A 19,847-nucleotide genomic window follows, 5' to 3' on the forward strand; every position below is an offset into this window, starting at 1 on the left:
AGGAACTTGGTCTTGTCCATCTTTGAATCTTTAAGGCTGCAGATCCTTCTTCAGTTCAGTTTAGTCGCTCAGTCGTGTCCAACTCTTGCGACCCCATGAATCACAGCACGCCAGGCCTCCCTGTCCATCACCATCTCCCGGAGTTCACTCAGACTCACGTCCATCGAGTCCGTGATGCCATCCAGCCATCTCCTCCTCAGTTGTCCCCTTCTCCTCCTGCCCCCAATCCCTCCCAGCATCAGAGTTTTCTCCAATGAGTCAATTCTTCTCATGAGGTGGCCAAAGTACTGGAGCTTCAGCTTTAGCATCATTCCTTCCAAAGAAATCCCAGGGTTGATCTCCTTCAGAATGGACTGGTTGGATCTCCTTGCAGTCCACGGGACTCTCAAGAGTCTTCTCCAACATCACAGTTCAAAAGCATCAATTCTTTGGTGCTCAGCCTTCTTCACAGTCCAACTCTCACATCCAGACATGACCACAGGAAAAACCATAGCCTTGACTAGACGGACCTTAGTCAGCAAAGTAATGTCTCTGCTTTTGAATATGCTATCTAGGTTGGTCATAACTTTTCTTCCAAGGAGTAAGCATCTTTTAATTTCATGGCTGCAGTCACCATCTGCAGTGATTCTGGAGCCCCCCCAAAAAGTCTGACACTGTTTCCACTGTTTCCCCATCTATTTGCCATGAAGTGATGGGACCGGATGCCATGATCTTCGTTTTCTGAATGTTGAGCTTTAAGCCAACTTTTTCACTCTCCTCTTTCACTTTCATCGAGAGGCTTTTTAGCTCCTCTTCACTTTCTGCCATAAGGGTGGTGTCATCTGCATATCTGAGGTTATTGATATTTCTCCTGGCAATCTTGATTCCAGCTTGTGTTTCTTCCAGTCCAGCGTTTCTCATGATGTACTCTGCATAGAAGTTAAATAAGCAGGGTGACAATACAGCCTTGACATACTCCTTTCCCAATTTGGAACCAGTCTGTTGTTCCATGTCCAGTTCTTCCTGTTGCTTCCTGACCTGCATACAGGTTTCTCAAGAGGAAGGTCAGGTGGTCTGGTATTCCCATCTCTTTCAGAATTTTCCACAGTTTATTGTGATCCACACAGTCAAAGGCTTTGGCACAGTCAATAAACCAGAAAGAGATATTTTTCTGGAACTCTCTTGGTTTTTCCATTATCCAGCGGATGTTGGCAATTTGATCTCTGGTTCCTCTGCCTTTTCTAAAACCAGCTTGAACATCAGGGAGTTCACGGTTCACGTATTGCTGAAGCCTGGCTTGGAGAATTTTGAGCATTACTTTACTAGCATGTGAGATGAGTGCAATTGTGCGGTAGTTTGAACCTTCTTTGGCATTGTCTTTCTTTGGAATTGGAATGAAAACTGACCTTTTCCAGTCCTGCGGCCACTGCTGAGTTTTCCAAATTTGCTGGCATAAGATCCTTGTTAGGCAGCTAAAAATGTACTCTACACTGAATCACTACCTCCATAAAAATGAATAGAAGACCATAGACCAGTGCCTATAGACAGAAAATGAAATAGAATAAAGATCTTATTAAAATTAATACCTAAAGACATATGCCTTGACAGGTTACTTTTCTGGAACCTGAAAAGAACTGCTACATTTTACAATGGTAAAAATGTGTTGTTTATAAAAAGTCAGGTAGGTAGGAATTCAGTGGCAGGAAGCACAAAATCACATTTGAAAATCTTCATAAGTTTAAATATAATGTTTATAAAGGCATACACTCTGGGAGCGGGGATACATTCTTTAATCTCATTGACATTATCAAATTGGGGCTTGTTAATTCAATTCAAAGGACAGTGAGTCTTAAGGCCTGGGAAGGGAGGGAGGGAGAAATCTCCACTTTGTACATAATTAATTCATGAGTATCAGATGGACTATGAGATGTGCAGGTTACTGGGCGGGGCTGCAGTATATACAAATGAAAACAAGAGCTGATTTCATATATTTGAAAATACTATTAAGTGATATTACTCATTACCAGTTGGTTATACTCAGCTCTTAACTCAATCCTAGGCTACCCTTAGTAAATGATGTCCAAGTCTCTTTGTATTATATAATTTAAAATATATACATGCAAATTAAAAATAAATTTAGGACATGGTGTCATGAACACAAGACTACTCTAGCCTGACCATGTCAGCCCTATTCTCTCAGTTCCCTCATTCTTCAGGGTACTCCCCACCTCCACCTCAAACCCCTTCCCCTTCCTTTGCCCCACTTCCTCTGCAGGAATGTGAGGGAATTCTCCAACCTCATCCACCTCTGCATTCGCTTCAGGGTTAAAGGGAGAGATGGGCCAAAGTGCATCTTCTCTGAGAGAACAGTTTTTCCAAAATTCAAAGCAGAATATGACACTTCAAGGCCAGCAAGAAGGCCTGGCCGTCCTTAGGCCAGGTGACAGATGGACCATGGGACATGGATGTGGGGTGTGGAGCTGAGGGTGGCCCGGCCCTCCCTTGAGAAGCTGCTCACCCCAACAGTCAAGCAGCTACAGTGTGTGCTATCCAGCGGTGGGGACCAATGGAATGCAAGGGCTCGGAGCAAGAAGGAACAGAGTGGGTTCTGACCCTGGTCCAGGGAAGTTCGAGGCTATGGGAGGGAAGTGTCACTTGCCTCCCAGTGGGCAGAGGGACCTCTTCCTGTGAGGGTCCTCTCCAGCTCTGTTTCACATAACCTCCATGGACGCATCTCCCCGAAGCTCCATCCTCCTCTGTCCAAAGAGTGGTTGCAAGCCACTAGAGCTACCTACTTACATTGAAATCTCAACTGATTAAAATGAAATGAAATCCAAAATTCAGTGACAGTAGCCACATTCCAGACACTCCACAGCCACAACGGGCTAGTGGCTACCAAACTAGACAGCATAGAATGCTTCCATCATCACAAAAAGTCCCACAGCACAGGCACGCCCGAGGCTGCCCCTCATCTTTAGACGGGAGTCTGGCACTCCTAGACCTGCATCTCCCGCGTAGCCTACTCCTGCTACACCTCCTCCACAGTCAAGAGTCTCCTGCCCCTCTGTGCGCCATGCACTTTGCTCCATTTTCCATGAACCTCGCTGTCCTTTTACTTCCCTGACCATACAGAGCAAGGTGGCCCATCGCTAAAGGTCACTTCCCCAAGCCCCTTGCTTATGCTATTTAAAAAACAGAGAAACACAAAGCTCTAAAAACTTGGTCTCTATGCTCCCTCTGGCCCTCTCTCAGCTCTTGAGCCCTTTGCTAAGGGAGGACATTATCTCTGCTTTACTAAAGTTGCTGATAAAAATGTACAGCTACATCATATATTTACATTTAACTCTTAAAAAAAAAATATCCTCTTAGCAGTCATTCAGAAGAGTGCTATGTCTGGAAAGGGAAAGTCAGTGTCTACCTCCAGGGGCACATTCCACACGAAACATGATGGGGCCTGCTTACCTAGGTTTGACACAAGTGCAGGAAAGTCAGAAAACCATCTCAAAAGCCTAGTAACAGTTTGTCAGTGAATGCTTAAAATATCTGACAAAACTTCACTCACAAACCAGTCACCCTGACCCTGGGTGATATTTTAGGGGTCACTGCAATCGGGGAACAGCGAATGTGCCACCTAAATGTAACACCATGGATTTTCATCATGGATAAGAAGTTGTAAGAGTAATCACTGTGTAATCTGCCTGAGTGTTTCCATTTATAAAATCAATATGAACTACCCCCATCTCCCACCCTGACATTCAAATCTGTAACGTTGCAAAAGGCGACATAAGGGTGGATAATTACAAAATAGATTACAGCAAGAAACAGGGTAGATACAGCAAGATACTATATTTTGCTCAACAAACCAGTTACCTTTCCAGAGGAATTTTTAAAAAGAACTTAGTAACTAGTACTGTTTCTGAAAAGATAATATTAAGTACTGGCCTAGCACTTCGCTGATCACAAAGAGCTTTTACTTTATTTACATGCTTTTACCATCCTATGAGATGGCTCTGCCCAGTGGGGTTGTCCCCATTTACCAGATGGGAAAGTTGGGTTTGCTGGAGGCTTATGGGGTCCCAGGATGTGCCTAACTGCTGGTAAACAGAGACAACAGGCCTCCAATGGAGTCGCTTGTGCTAAGCCCTGGGGGCAGTCAACCAAGACTTAATATCTGACCTAATTGCAGCTTCAGCCTCTCCCAGGAATGAGGTCTTAGCCAGACAGTCTGGAATTTTCTGGTCAGCAGTAATGAGGTAATTGGCCTGAGAGACCCCACTCGTCCCCCAAAGAAAGATGAGATAATCCTTTTTCTTGTCCCTGCTGCCTTCTGTCTACAAAAGCCTTTCATTCCATATAGCTCCTCCAAGTTTCTTTCTACTTGCTAGATGGGATGAGGCTCAAATCCTGAATGGTTGAAGAACACCAGTTTTATCTTTATCAGTTGAGTTTTGTTTTTAAATACCACACAGCCACAGAGAATGCAACACGGGCCTCAAAGGCAGACTCCGGGCCCGTGCTTTTCCAGCCATTCTGCCTATTTCTAGAATGATTATGAAAGTGCACTCCGTTTCTTTAACTCAGGGACATATACCTGAACCCAAACCTTTCTGAAAATTAAAAAGGCCTCACACTCTTTCTAAGCATATTTTTCTTAAGTGACCAGTGGAGCCAAGAAACAACCTAAGATTTAATGACAGACTGAAAGAATCATCTTCCAGACCCCTGGGCCCCAGGATGGTCTCCATGGCACTGTTCTCCAAGCATACCTGCTGCAAAGAATCACCTACAGCAGGCACTAAAGACTCAGGGCCTCTCCTGGTCTGCAGTTAGTCTGGGAATATGCTTTTTAAATAATGGGGTAACTCATGATTTGCCAGGTTTTAGAAGTTCCTGCAATTAAGAGATGGGACACAGTTAATGCGGGTAACCAGGAACCTGTTTGATGCTAGAATTCGAAGCTATAAATGCTGAGTGCATGTGTGCAAATTCTGCACAGGCCACTGCTGTACTACTGTGTTGATCATTGGCTGTTTCAAACCTCCAAAAATCACTTTAAGGTACTGGGCAATCAACCTCTCCAACTGCTTACTATTCTAAGCATCTGCCCCATGCCCGTTATACCCTCTGGAGTCTGATTGTGTTTCGGGGGCTGAGGGGATGAGACAGAGTATTAAGACTCCACAACTAAAACTCATTAAGGGGGAAGGATACAGTCAGTAGACTGAATAAACCTCAAAAGAGAACAGCAGCCATTTCTTAAGTCCACATTTAACAGAGCGATCCCTAATTGTCCTGCAGTCTATATTTCCACCCTTATGTACTACTTTTTCGGTGCTAACCTTGCAACTTAAGTACCAGTCAGTAACTATGACATAAATGATGATTTTACATCTTTTTAAAAAACATTTGACTCATCTTTTGTTATTACTATGGAAAGCTCCCTGGAAGTTTCCCACATTAAAGATTCCAATGACAAATAAATAAGAGAGACAAAGCAACACTCTGTGTGTCTAACTCCTACCTGGCCTCCTTACCAGGAAGTTCAGAACCAGGAGATGAAAGGGCTATTCAAAGACTGCTTTGCAGTTTTAAAGCTGCATAAAAACAAAGGCACACGGCCTCCATTTCCAGACTAACCTGGCAAGGTCAGGAAAGAACCCAACTAGTCAGACGTGTATAAACAAGCGCTGTCAATATTAGCATATTCCTGAATTCCCCACTCCCTTTTGTGGGCTTTCCTAAACCGCATTAGTTCTGAGCTTCCATTCCTTTGATTCCCTGTTTTGCTAACTATCTTTAAAATGGGATTATGAAAATGTCAGTTGTCCCAGCAAATTCTGTCCCAGTGGCCTTCTCTACTTCATCCAAATTGGTACGGAGGAGAAAAGCAACTATTTCACTCAGCATACACTCAGACAGTAACTGCTATCAACATTTATTTACCCTTGGACAGATGAGCTGCCTCTTTTTCTGTTTTCCTTTTCTGCTGGAAGAAGAGAGATCTGGCTGCTTGGGGCCAAAAGACTCAACCAAGAAACAGCTGGGTAAGAAAATCCTTCTGAGAGACACCCAGACAACAGCAGGCCTCTTCTCACCCTTCAGATTGAGCACTGCGAGTAACTGCCTTCATTTCCTCAGACAAGGGTGTAAATAAAGCTGGACAGTGTCACAATCAGGGCAAGATAGTAAGAAACCTTCCCCCGCCACTTCCGTCACTTCCAGGACGGTTCCGGGGAGCCATGGGCACACCCAACACCTCCACTGGGCGGTGGAGGTGGGACATGCCGTCTGCTGTAACCAATGTGCCATGCTCCAGTGGTCCACCCTCTAAAAAGTTATGGAGGCTTCAGTGAGTCACAAATCACCAAGGAAAATTCAAGAAGTCAATGATGAAATCTGAAAAGAAGCACCCCTATAATTGCCGCCTGGAGTTGGGTAATAGGATAGGAACTTGCTTTAAGAATAATATACCCCAAAGAAAACAACTGAGTCATCTTTCCCCTTCATGACCCTGGGAACTGCCCACCAGCATCATCACTCAAGATGTTTACAGATGCACAGGGACTCGACATGGCAATGTCTGCATCTAACGCTCGGGGATGGTGGGGCTCAGCTGGGGAAGTTTCTCGGCGCTTAAATATCCACCCACCCCCTCCAACAAAGGCTCTTGGCCTTTCTTCTGTGGCTCACAGTCAAGGCTGAAATTAGCAAATACAGAGATAATTATGCAGTTCTTCAGCTTATTAATGAGGCCAGGTCCCAGCCAGTTACATCATTCAGGTTAATCAAATGTAGTCATGTTAGAGTGATCTGAAACTCCCGATTCAATTAAAAAGCAGTTACTTTACCTATTACTGGCTCATGTGGGCTGAGAACATTATGATCACCAGGGAATGGACCCTTCAAGTATATAGATATTGGGTCCTCTTGTGTGAGTGTGTTTATGTAAAGGCATGTGATAGAGGGTTACCTCAAAGAAGAAATTAAAGACGACAGGTTAACTGTGTCATATACAATTTGATGCCAACCCCACAGGCACCTGAGGCCCCTCCCCTGTGGCCTGAGAATGCACCTGAGTGCCATTTCCTGGTGTCTGGAACCTCCCGAGGCTGCTCCAGCCACAGAAACTCCGCCTAGTCTCCTCTGGAATGCACCACACCCTACCTGCCCAAACGGGAAGGATACAGACTCTTCCAGCCGCTCCCAACATCTCCCACCTCCATCTCTGTGGGATCCCGCAAGATAATTCGTTTGACTTGACTGCCAGGTGGGAAGCTGCTTCTGCCTTTTTTTCCAGCCTCCCCTGGGCTCCCAGGTCTGGGCCCAGGAAAGCTGGATTCTCCAAGGCCAGAGGACCACTTCCTGAAGACATTAGTCCCTGGACCATAGATGATGACACCTCCACTTGCACACACACACATGCACACACACACAAATCACCCCAGACAGAATTCAGTCCCACTGAAGTGCAATGCTCACAAGAAGCCCAGCACGCCAACACCATCTCCAGACTGCCAAGGAGCCTCCCCCCACCACGAGCCCTGCCCACCTGCTGTCCCCGCTTCACCACGCGTTCGCAACGGTCAGAGCCATGTGGTGCTGCTCCCGTGCCCCTCCCTCCTCCCGTCTCCCCAGGAAGGTTCCAGGACACCCCCTCCCCCAAAGGGAGACAATGGCCCTACACATCCCCGCTCTGTTTCACAGGAGCCATAATTACCGTCTGAGCATTCTTCATAATACCAGTCTAGTTCATAATAATCCGCTTCGATAAATTTCTGCATAGTCAGTATTCTGGCAAAGGAAAGAATGGACTTCACGGCACCATCGACGTCAGGTGAAACGCTGCCATGCCCCCCTGCCCTTCCAGAATGCCGGGCAGAAGAGCATCCCCAAACATGCCAGAATTAAGCTGTGCATCCTTAATGACAGTCTGGAGCCAGGACGGAAAAGGGGCAGTAAAAAGGAAAATCATGGAGGGGGAAGAGGAGGAGCACAGCTATCAGAGACCCTGGCAGTCCTGCTAATAAAGCGGCAGTGGCCAGCAGCCCTGAATGGGAGTAGCCAGAGCTGTCCTATCCGGGAGCACAGAGGGTGACGTCAGGGACACACACCACCACCCCGAGGTCTCACTCCAGCCTCGCTGCCCCACTCCCGCTCATCTTTCAATCTAACAGTTGCCATAGAAACAGGCCAGCTCGGAAAAAAAAAATGATGCAGAGATGGAGGAAATGTCTTCCAAGGATGCTGGGAGCAGGGGCTGAGAGGTGCCACGTTGGGAGAAAGGAGGGCGTGCAGGCAGGGAAGAGGGTGGTGCCAGGAACATTATCACCATCATCTCTTCCAACAAATGTCAGGACAAGTTTATCTATCTGCTTAATTCTGGGTCACTATGGACTCTGCATTTGAAAAACAACCTATTTAAAAATCTGCAACTTCTTTCCTCAACCTGATTTTAAACATTAAACATCTTTCCTTAAAAATTTTGACTGCTGCCTAAAGGAAATATAAATTTCTCAGAAAAGGGAACCATTTTCATACAGATACAGTCCTGTTTTCTGTTCATGCCTTGGCTCAAACTCCTGGAAAAACAGCCTGCAGCATACAAATAGAGGAGAAAGCCATCACAGAGGGGCTTGTGCAATAAGATAGACTGCTTTCATGGACACTAAAATGTATTATCGAAGTACAAAAATATACACCAGAAGGAAACTGTCCACCTTCAGGAAGGTGGTTCCCTCTAGGAAAGGAGTAAGGGGATAGGACTTTGAAACTGTCCTTATAAATGCATTGTGAATGTTTTGTTTGGGCTTCCTGGTGGCTCAGTGGTAAAGAATCTGTCTGTCAAGCAGGAGACAAGGGTTCTATCTCTGGGTTGGGAAGATCCTCTGGAGGAGGAAATGGCAACCCACTTCAGTATTCTTACCTGGAGAATCCCATGGATAGAGGAGCCTGGTTGGGCTACAGTCCATGGGGTAGCAGAGTCAGATACAACTCAGCGACTAAACAACAACAACGTTTTATTTCTTACAAAAAAAAAAAAAAAGGAAAGTGAAGCTAAATTTATTAGTCCTAATTATTTAGCATGTTTGAAATATTTTATTTAAATGAGTAATGGATAATTAAATAGATTTTAGACTTGCTATAAGTTAAAGTCATCTGCTAAACAGGGTTGCTCAACCTCAGCACTACAGACACACAGTTAGGGTCAGATTGTTCTCTGTTGCAGGCGCTGTCCTGGGCATGGCCTCCACCCATTTAGGTGCTAGAAGAACTACCCTGTCTCTCTGTTGACGTGACATCCAAAAGCGTCTCCAGATGGTGCCAAATGACCCGTGGGAGCAAAATCTCCCTTGAAAACTGCTGCCCTCGAGCAAAACTACCTATGGAACCTGACCAGCCTGTTAGCTGGGTACTGTAACCATCTGTTGGCGTCAATGGCAACAAATGTGCCAGCTTGGTCCAGCTTTCCTCTTAATTTCCTACTCAAGACTGTATAATGTGGGAATGAGTAATAGTGAAAGGACTTTTTTCCACTACTGGGAGGGCAAGCTTCTTTCCTTCCACAGTGATCAAACAGGGAGGCTTTCCCTCTTTCCTTCCAAAGGCACATGATGCCCTAGTTAATAAACTTGGAGGAAAAGGCATCCCTCTAGGGCAGCGCTGCCCAGGCTTTAATGTGCATGTGAATTATTTGGAGCTCTTGCTAAAGTGCAGATTCTGATGCCTCGAGTCTGCAACTGCGCACAATTTTCTGCATTTCTAACAAGCTCTCACATGCTAGTGAGGCTGCTGGTCCCCAGACGACACTTCATGGCAAGGCTCTTCAGTAGGAAAGAAAGACTTGGGGGTAGATTTTATAGTGTGTGTGTATGTATATATATGTGTGTATCTGCCTAACTGTATGTATGAGTAGTAGGTAATTTAGAGGAAAACTATTTGAGTGCATATGTTGAGGGGGCAGTGGTTTATATATGCCCTTCCCTCTCCCTGACCCCAACTTGGATACACATTTAAAATTTTCTAGGACATTCACCTATTTAAAGTCAGCAGCCAACAGTTTTAATTCCTGCTGTAACTGCCCCCATTATCTGAACTCATCTCCCTTTGGACCTTATCATGTCTCTCTGCCGTTGATGGCAGCTCTCAAGAACACCACAGCAAACCACCAGGCAGTGTCTCGGATGTCACTCCTCATGACGGATGAGCTGAGGCTGGTGTCCTAAGATTTTCTGAGGTTTTTGTTTGTTTAAAGTTCCCTAAGGTGCTTCTTAAAGATGATTATAGGTCTCATAAATAAACTAATGGACAGTTAATAGTTTCCTCAAAATCAGCATGTTTAACAGGTTCAATCCAGTACAGAGGGTGAGGTCTAGTATGAACTTTCAAAATGAAGATAGAATAAAGGAACAAAGAATGCAAACTCCATAAACCATCATAGAAAAGTCAGGTGCAGTTAGAAACCTCTTCAACAAAGGCTTAAGCAGGAGACTTGGGTTTGATCCCCAGGTTGGAAAGATCCTCTGGAGAAGGGAATGGCAATCCACTCCAGTATCCTTGCCTGGAAAATTCCACGGACAGAGGAACCTGGAGGGCTACAGTCCATGGGTCGCAAATAGTTGCACATGGCTGAGTGACTAACACTTTTCAACAAAGGCTTGGCACATTTACCTCACGGTGCTATGAATTTTTAAAATATTTTATTTATATACCATATCACCACAGAAGCAAAAAATCATGAATAGATGGATGGATGGATACATAGATGGATGGACTACTGATGGCAGGCAGTTTAATATCATAGCTCAGAGCAAGGGCTTTTGGAGTCAGATGGCCTGAAGTTTGGTTCAGGCTCCTCATTTGCCATCTGTGACCTTCTTAGACACCTGAGTCTTACCTGCTAAATGGCGTGACTATAATACCTGCCGCACAGACAGGGTGAGGCATTAATTAATGCACAGGAGAGCACTCAGCACAGTGCCTGGGACAAAGTGAGTCTGCAACCAATGTTAGTTGCAATCATCTTCATCACTCTAATTCTTTAAAAAAGGAAACAAGCCCAATACGAGCAATTAAAAAGATAGCACAATTTTCTAAGCTATAATTAGGGAAATGAGGTAGAAACGTCATTTATTAGCTTTGTTCCAGCATAATAAAAGGCCTGGAGTTCACAGTAATGAGCAGGAGTGGTAATCTAGGGGTGGGAGGGGCCATTTCTAAATAGCAACATATCACTGAACGTGACTTTTATCAAATCCAAAGATTGTATACACCTAATTTACTTTTTAAGAAAATGCAAAGGGAAGAAATGAGTAAAGAAACAGCATCATTTATGGGTGAATTTTATGGGCCTTGAGCAACTTTTTTTTGTTTTGAGCAAGTTTTAAATTGAACATCTATATCAAAATTGCTGTGTGATAGGCTCCAAAGGATAAAGTAATCCATTCACAACTCTGCAGAGATGGTTCCAAGGTTAAAATCCAAGTGTGCATGCATGCTCAGTGGCGTCCGACTCTTTGCGACTCTGGACTATAGCCTGCCAGGCACCTCTGTCCATGGGATTTCTCACGCAATAACACTGGAGTGGGTTGTCATTTCCTTCTCCGGGGATCTTCCTGACCCACCCCCGGATCAGGAATCGGGACAGGTCCCAGAAGCAGCCTGAGAGAAGCCCCTGTTCATTCACTCAACACTATTTAAGGAGTGCTGACTGCACATCAGGCCTCAGCCCTTCACCGCTCACTCACTCCTCAGACCCCTGCTACCTAAGACGCCCCTCGCTGGGCAGACGAGGGAAGGGGGCTCAGAGAGCTGAAGTCATTTGACCAGGATTGCTCAGCAAAAACCAAGAGCAACTGAATACAAACCAGGTACCAACCACCTCTAAAACTTTTTCTGTCAATAACTGAGAAAACACTGAAGGAGTATTTACAAATAAAATTTGAAAGAAAAAAGGGGGTTGGAATTAAAGGGATATTTCTCTACCCATCCTCAGCAGATCAGCCTTCTGATGCCAACTTTAACAGGGCTTCTTGGAGAGTTGTTGATTCCATGTCTTGGAGCAGGAAAAATCAAGATAGGCCTGCAATAGCATGTTGCACAAAAGTAAACAACCGCTCCAAAAGGTCTGGGGTAGGAGTGATCAGGTGTCAGAGCCCACTTAAAAGGACATCACATTGCCAGCTTGTGATAATTCTAACGTCAAAAAGAAAATACAATCAATAACAGTTAAAGGTTGTCAAGACCATGAATATCAATGAACATGAAAACAAAAAGGGCAACCAAGTGAATAAGGCAACTGACATAAAAAGGAAAGTGGAATATAATAGGGAGATATTTTTAATTTATATTAAGCAAGGGAGGGTAGGTGTGTGTGACTGTTCTATTTCTGTCACTAATATTTTTCATAAAGCACTGCATGAACATCATTCTAAGTAGGGTGGCTATGAATAAGCCAACCGGATATGGAATGAGGAGGCAGGTAAAAGAATAGGAAAACTTGATGCTGTGGCCACAACTACCCCCAGGTAGGAGGAGGATCAGCTCCTGAGCTGCAAAGTTAGTTATGTATCCTGTTTTGTAAGCATTTAGGAGAATCTAACAGATTGGGCATGCCAAATTAAGAAGACTCTAATTACGAGAGAACTCCTAATCAAACAAATGTTTGCTGTTCAGTTGCTACGTCTTGTCTGACTCTTTGTGACCCCGTGGACTGTAGCATGCCAGGCTTCCGTGCCCTTCACGATCTCCTGGAATTTGCTCAAATTCATATCCACTGAGTCAGTGATGCTATCCAACCATCTCATCCTTTGCTGCCCCCTTCTCCTCCTGGCCTCAATCTTTCCCAGCATCTGGGTCTTTTCCAATGAGTTGACTCTTCATATCAGGTGGCCAGCTTAAATGATTAAAAGAATATAATAAAATTTCCAAGTTTTAAACTATTAGCTGTGTAGTAATTCACATACACATACATAATTTTATATACTCATATGCATATATATGTATGAATAAGAATTCAAAATAAATTATTCACACATTTAAAAAATGAATACATGCTAACACTTTTGGATTAAATTACAACTGATGCAGTTATGAGTTTGCCTTGAAGTGTCTCAGATGTTACATGCCACATGCCACCTTCCTCCACACCCCAGATGATGAGCATGGGCCACACCAGGGCCCCTGGGTGGCCAACCAGACAAGCAGGTGGGAGAAGGGTAGCTCTCTGTGCTCCTCCCTCTGGTTGGAAGCAGAACCACTCAGGGCCCCAGTCCTCCTCTGCAACATGCCCCTGGTCCCCAGAGCTTTCCTCCCTTCAAGAAGTACTACAAGCCTTCTACCTGCATCCCAGAGCAGCCAGGACAGAAGAGGGGAGGGCTTCCTAATCCTCCATTCTTGATGGGGTCAGGGGGACTCGCATGAAATACAGGCTGACAAGCAGGCCTTCCCTCCACTGGCTGCAGAAAATTAACTAACAGGATGCTTCTGCAGAGTTTTCTTTCTGATCTTTATTTTTTTAAAACACTGCTATTGCCAGTCACCGAGCTCCCGTGGCAGAAGGCAGGCCGCTAACGAACAGCTTGCTGTCAACTATCCCCTCCCAAACCATCTCCACCTCATTTCAGGCACAGGAAAAGCAGGCACCCATGCCACCTCCAGGGAGAAGATGGGGACAGAACAGAGGCGGCAGATAGCACCCAACAAAGCTCTCCAGAGACAAAGAGTACCCCAGCTTGGAAGCCCTCCTTAAAATCACTCAAGCACCTGAGGAGGGCACAGAGAAGAAACAGATTTCTGATGTGTTGCTGGGGTTCCCAGTTTGCTTCTTGCACCCCGGGAGGGCTGCATGGGGCATCTCATTCCTGGACCAGCAAGTCACGTAGCAGATGTTCCAGGGTTCAAAACATAAATCAGAAGCGCAGAACACAAACCATAACCCAGAATCACTAGGCCTGAGCCCATCACGGGTGGGGAGGGGGGTGCAGATGGGCTAACAAGCTGAGCTGTCATGTCAATTTCCCACCTGAGTCTGTTCCAGCTTTGTGTTAGACATGCTGGATTCCCTTGAAAAGGAAAACAGTCAATCCGTACAGGATTGCTTGCCAACCATTTTTGTTCTTAAAAAAAAAAAAAAGCAAAGACACAACAACACTGGAATCTGGATTGTTGAGAAAGAGTGGAAGCTGGCAGTTGCCAGGTGACAAAGCAGGCCTAAGGTCGCAGAGTCATCTGTCTCCTGGTATGAGCACCCAGCTGCCTTGCTCACCAGATCCTGGGGTTCCTGGTACCGTCGGCACCTGGGGTGGTATGGCAGTGGCCACCCTGGACTTTCAGAGATAGGCATTTTCTATTCCCCCTCCGCACTGATGCCTGACACCCTGACCCACACCTGGGGATGAGGATGGCAGGGGGTGGGGTGGGGGGCCTTGACTGTGTGTTGCGGACACATGGGAAGTGACTGTGCAGCCAGAGCTTCTCTGTCTGCAGAAGTCCACCTGCAGACTTCTGCTAAAAAGCGATGAAAATGGGCCCAAGGAAGAACCTGCTCACATGAGGAGTGAGTGTAAGAGGGGAGAAGGCACAATTCCAGGGCTCCCTCAGGTCCTCACCTGCAAACAAAATGGCCTGAGGTCTTGCGAATGACAGAAAGGACACAACTAGTGCAATAGCGTTTACATGAGAAAACTCAAGGCAAGTGTTTATAAGTATACGGTAACGCGTACATTTCAGTGTTATTTGTTAGCAAAGGATAATGAAACGTTTTCCCCAGCCATTAGATCCCTTCTCCATCCTCTGTACAACCTTCCCCGACACCCATCATTCATCTTTCCTTCCTTCTTTCAACCCACCCACCACAATGTTTGTCAGTGCTCCACATGGACCCCTCCTACACACACAAACACAAATGCACCATGTTGTCTCTTAGGTCACACCTCATAGAACTTGTGATCCCTCCCTTCAGAAGGTCAGCATTGTGTGTAATTTAATTCAGTTTGCACAGGCTCAGTGCATACTGTGGAGTCTTTACTTTTGTTTCACTTAAGATTTTGGACTTCCCTGGTGGCTCAGATGGTGAAGACTCCACCTGCAATGTGGGAGACCTGGGTTCGATCCCTAGGTTGGGAAGCTCCCTGGGTTGAGAAGGGAATGGCTACTCACTCCAGTATTCTTGCCTGGAGAATTCCACAGACAGAGGAGCCTGGTGGGCTACAGTCCATGGAGTCTCAAAGAGTCGTGTATGACTGAGCAACTTGCATAGAGTCCTACAGGACTAAGCGACTTTCCTGTCTTTCACTTCACTTCATTTAGGATTTGAGTTAGATGAAGGCAGTCTCTGGAAAGTGGCAACAAAGTGATCTTTCTATACTATACATTGTTTGTAATTTTGCTTTGTCTTTGCAAAAAAAAAAAAGAGGGAGAAAAACTTGTTTTTTAACTTAAAAGATACTTTTGCATGTTCTTATTTAATTAGCACTTGTTAAGTACCTATTTCATGCAAGGCACTAGGCGGACTTCAGCCTTTTTAAACATGAAGTAGACATGGGCTGTACAGTAACAGTTGGACTAGATGAATGGTCTTTGATTCTTTGTTGTTGTTGTTTAAATTAAATTTTACAAAATTAAAATGGGACGGGGAGCTGGATTAACTGCAGTTGCCCAGACTCCATCCGCTCCTTCCACACGAGCAAGGTAGACAGCTTGGTACAGGATGCCAGCCAAGGGCCTTGAGATCATCCTGTGTCAGCCCTACCCGGTGCAAAGTCCCAGGTTAGGTAGTAAAAGAAAATCAGTAATCAGATGTTTTCACTTCCTTAGCCAGAAAACATCAACTTGAACTCAAACAAAGTCAAGCTCACAAAAGATTACAGGTACATACTAGTCATTCAATAAATACTTGTTGACTGATTCTTTAATAGTACTTTATGGCAAAAGCATAAAATGAGGTGATGTCTTGAAACTCTCATCTGCTTTACAACCTCTTCTTGGCACCTCCCTGGTTGCTCAGATGGTAAAGAATCTGCCTGAAATGCAGGAGACCTGGGATCAATCTCTGGATCAAGAAAATCCCCTGGAAAAGGGAATGGCTACCCACTCCAGTGTTCTTGTCTGGAGAATCCCATGGACAGAGGAACTTGGTGGGCTACAGTCCATGGGGTCGCCAAGAGTTGGACACGACTGAGCTACTAACAATACCTCTCTTCTTAGGGAAAGGATTGTTCTGTTGAAGTCGTCAGCAGATCATTTGCACTTGAGACACAGAGAGATTTCGTTTCTGACAAATGCTCTTTAACCAAAAAGTTACCAAAAACATGGACCTAGGGAAAGGACGCAGAAGGAGCCACAGCTATCCACACACCAACACAGCAGTCCTCATGGCAGGTGTCCACTGACTACTTTGTGACTAGAAAAATCTGTAAACACACAGATGAAATCCAGAAAGGACACCAAGTACAGAGCAGGGCTCTTAACCTGTGCTTCCACAGACCTCTGGCTCAGCAAGGCTCACAGACCCCTCCTCAGCAGAAAGATTTAAAGACATAAGATACAAAGGACTATAAAGAAGCAACTGTATTATAATGCAGTTATTAAAACTTCAAGAAAAGGTCTGTGATAAAAGTGCTTCTTTATCAATACACATTGAATAACACAGTCATTTCCACCTGAATTCAGGAAGCATGACCTACAGACCACAGGATGTAGGGGGGGGAATTTGCAGGCAAGAAGGAAACCTCATCTTGAAACTAAGCTATGACAGGCTAAGTGTCACTTGGGACAATGACCTTTTGAAAAAAAAAATCAATTTTGAACATGTCAGACACATTTTTATGAACAAAATAAGCTACTGACATATTCTAAAACAGGGTTCGCATTTTTCATGTTTACTAAATGAACTTTATTCTTAAACTGAATTTTTTTCTTATTTAGCTTCTCTGAGAGAATCATTAATTAAGACATAAAGTTAGACCAGACAATCCAGGTTGGAAACTCAGAATCCCATCATGACATATGTATACCTGTGACTGATTCATGTTGATATTTGAGAGAAAACAACAAAATTCTGTAAAGCAATTATCCTTTGATTAAAAAAGAAATAAAATAGGGAAAAAAGGACCCCACCTTACTAGCTGTGTGATTTGGAGCAAACTTAACTTCCCTGAGCCTCAGTGTCCTCATCAGTAGCATGAGGGATAGCCGGAATTTTTTATTCAGTGGTCACTGTGGGAAGTAACTGAGATATCTGTAAAGCATTAAAAAACTGTGCCTGGCACACTAGTAAGACTATCCTTTCTTCTTGCTGGACCATCAAATCTTAACTGTCCCATGTTTATGGGTTCATTTGCTGTGTAGGTCGTTTTCACTTTGTGTGTCCCTCAGACTCTGCAGGGGTAAACATCCACTGGACTGTTGAAATCTTTCTGAAAAGAGCATTCTACCACCAGGTAAAGGTGGATACCCAAAGCCTTCTTGCCCCTCCTTAACAAGCCAGGCAAGGGCCAGATTTAAAAAACGAAGCATTGCTTGTCTCCTTTGAGGGATGACATGTGGGCAAAGGAGATCAGTATTAGCCCACCTTCTGACACCCAAGGTGTCCACTCTGATTTCTGAAGCAATGGTGTAGGTGTGCCTATTATCCAGGGAGTCTCACCTGGGGAGTGTATCAGAACCCCCTGGAGAACCCCTTACCCTGATTCCCACCCACTGCCCTGACTGATGCAGAAAATAAATCTAAAATGAAGGGACATCTCTACTTTCAAAAAAATCAAAAAAAATAAAATGAAGGGACGGTTTATGTTGTCTTCCCACACACCTCACAATTGATTTCACACACTGGTGATGGTAGAAACCATTACAATATTGTAAAGTAATTATCCTCCAATTAAAAATAAAATAAAATAAAAAAAAAAAACAAAACAAAGAAAAACACACGGGTGAGTCACAGTGGTGTGAACCATGGCATCTCCTGGGTTACACATGTAAACACACAGATGAAATCCAGAAAGGACACCAAGTACAGAGCAGGGCTCTTAACCTGTGCTTCCACAGACCTCTGGCTCAGCAAGGCTCACAGACCCCTCCTCAGCAGAAAGATTTAAAGACATAAGATACAAAGGACTATAAAGAAGCAACTGTATTATAATGCAGTTATTAAAACTTCAAGAAAAGGTCTGTGATAAAAGTGCTTCTTTATCAATGCACATTAAATAACAAGATCAGCACATCTAATAATGAAAGTAATTTCAAAGCAGAGATGAGTAAAGATCTTATTTCTTCCATATCTGCTTCTTCTGTAGGATGACATGAAAATATCCGTGATTTCTACTGGTGACTAAGTCACAGGTCTTAGTAATAGCACTGTGCTTTGTTTTCCATGTTTATAATGAAAGTAAATGCTGCATTTCAGTTAGACGTTTACGAAATTAATGATGCAAATTTTTTTTCCTTTACAAGTGAATAGAATCCCCAATTTCTCTCTCTAGATCCCTTGGAGGGTAGTTCTAGGACCTTAGGCCTCCCTGGTGGCTCAGACAGTAAAGAATCTGCCAGCAATGCAAGAGACCTGGGTTCAATCCCTGGGTTGGGAAGATCTAGGACCTCAGTTTGAAAGCCCTGCTCTATTGGCGCTGTATTTAAAAGTTAATGCTTGCTCATTCAATTAACTGATATTTAGCAAATACCCACTTTACCCTCATCACATGTACCACAGAAGAAAATGTACAGTTAAAGTAAGACTTAGATGCAACCGTGCTCTAAAAATTTTCAGAATATCTGGTCAACATATATTTTCAGTTCTTGTAGTTTTATTATAATTTGTGTTATGTACTGCCAGACTCCACCAGGATGCTTTTTTCTCTCTCTCCTTTACATATATCACTATATAACAAGTCACAATGTCTGTTCAAGTCTACTGAAAAGAATTTTAGAAGCTATAGATCAGTGCTATTGAATAAACACAATGAGCCTTTCACACTTGAATTTCCTTGATAATAAAATCAGCCTGGCCCAAACAAACTATAGCCATTTTACAGGGATGAGAAGAGGCCATTCCTATGAAAGGTCTCTGACAACAGTGAAGTGTTACCCTTGGGTGGTGTTCCAACCACACTGTGATTGTACGTGATTAATCAGTGTGTATGTGAGGGACCTAGGAGCCTCCCTCAGCAGAAATGGCCAAACAGGATCCTAGAAAATCATAGGAGAGTCTGTTAAAGAAGAGTAAGTAACAGGCAGGGATTTCTAGAAAAATAATTCTACTGTGAAGCAGTATGAAGGAAACAAATACGAAACCTACCTGAGAGGTCACCCAGGACAAGGTTTTCCATACAATACCATGTCTCCTTGGGTGTACCCGTACTATGAGTAAACAAAAGTGACTTGTAACGGGCCTCCTCTAGGCTACAAGATATACTAGAAGTTCTAAAGCATCAACTTGGACATTAGCTCAGGTCTAATGTACTTCATACTGCCCTGGTGTGGATTATTCTATTTTTACTCCTATCGAAACTGATTATCTGCAGTGCTCACAAAGAGACTGCAGGATTTACACTAAGTATTAAAACACAGGCCAATTTAAACAAAATTCCTTTCTTATTAATATCTAATAGATAAACGTGAAAACAGCCCAGATACATGCTAAAGGAGAAACTTACAAGTTCTCACTTGTTAATTATTAATGATTTCACAAGTTCAAGAATATTGGAAATTGGTTTGTATTGGAGAAAATAATTATAGAAAACTTTACAGATGCACAATAAGCTGCTTGTGAACTTAGTTATCGCTAAGTAGAAACAGGATTGTTGTATTTTTTTTTTTTTAAAAGGTGATATGATGATACATGGATACGTAAATAATGTCATACTAATTTATACTAG

The 19,847-nt window shown here is 43.9% G+C and overlaps 1 protein-coding gene across 8 annotated transcripts in view; it reads right to left on the bottom strand.

The window, feature by feature from the left end:
• Positions 1 to 19,847, bottom strand: part of TRAK1 (trafficking kinesin protein 1) — a 156,300-nt gene that overhangs the window by 53,914 nt on the left and 82,539 nt on the right. Inside the window, exon 1 of one of the 8 annotated variants that reach the window (XM_040246059.1) lies at positions 7,697 to 8,433. The exons of 5 other annotated variants lie outside the window; for them this stretch is intronic. In XM_040246059.1, coding sequence (XP_040101993.1) covers positions 7,697 to 7,760 — 64 coding nt within the window. In that variant the 5' untranslated portion in view covers positions 7,761 to 8,433. Of the gene's footprint in view, positions 1 to 7,696; positions 8,434 to 19,847 lie in introns of those variants that run through there. 2 more of the 8 variants (XM_040246061.1, XM_040246062.1) reach the window with 2 other exon arrangements.

The sequence above is a fragment of the Oryx dammah genome, unplaced genomic scaffold, assembly GCF_014754425.2.
Source record: "Oryx dammah isolate SB20612 unplaced genomic scaffold, SCBI_Odam_1.1 HiC_scaffold_9, whole genome shotgun sequence".
In the NCBI taxonomy this organism is placed as follows: domain Eukaryota; kingdom Metazoa; phylum Chordata; class Mammalia; order Artiodactyla; family Bovidae; genus Oryx; species Oryx dammah.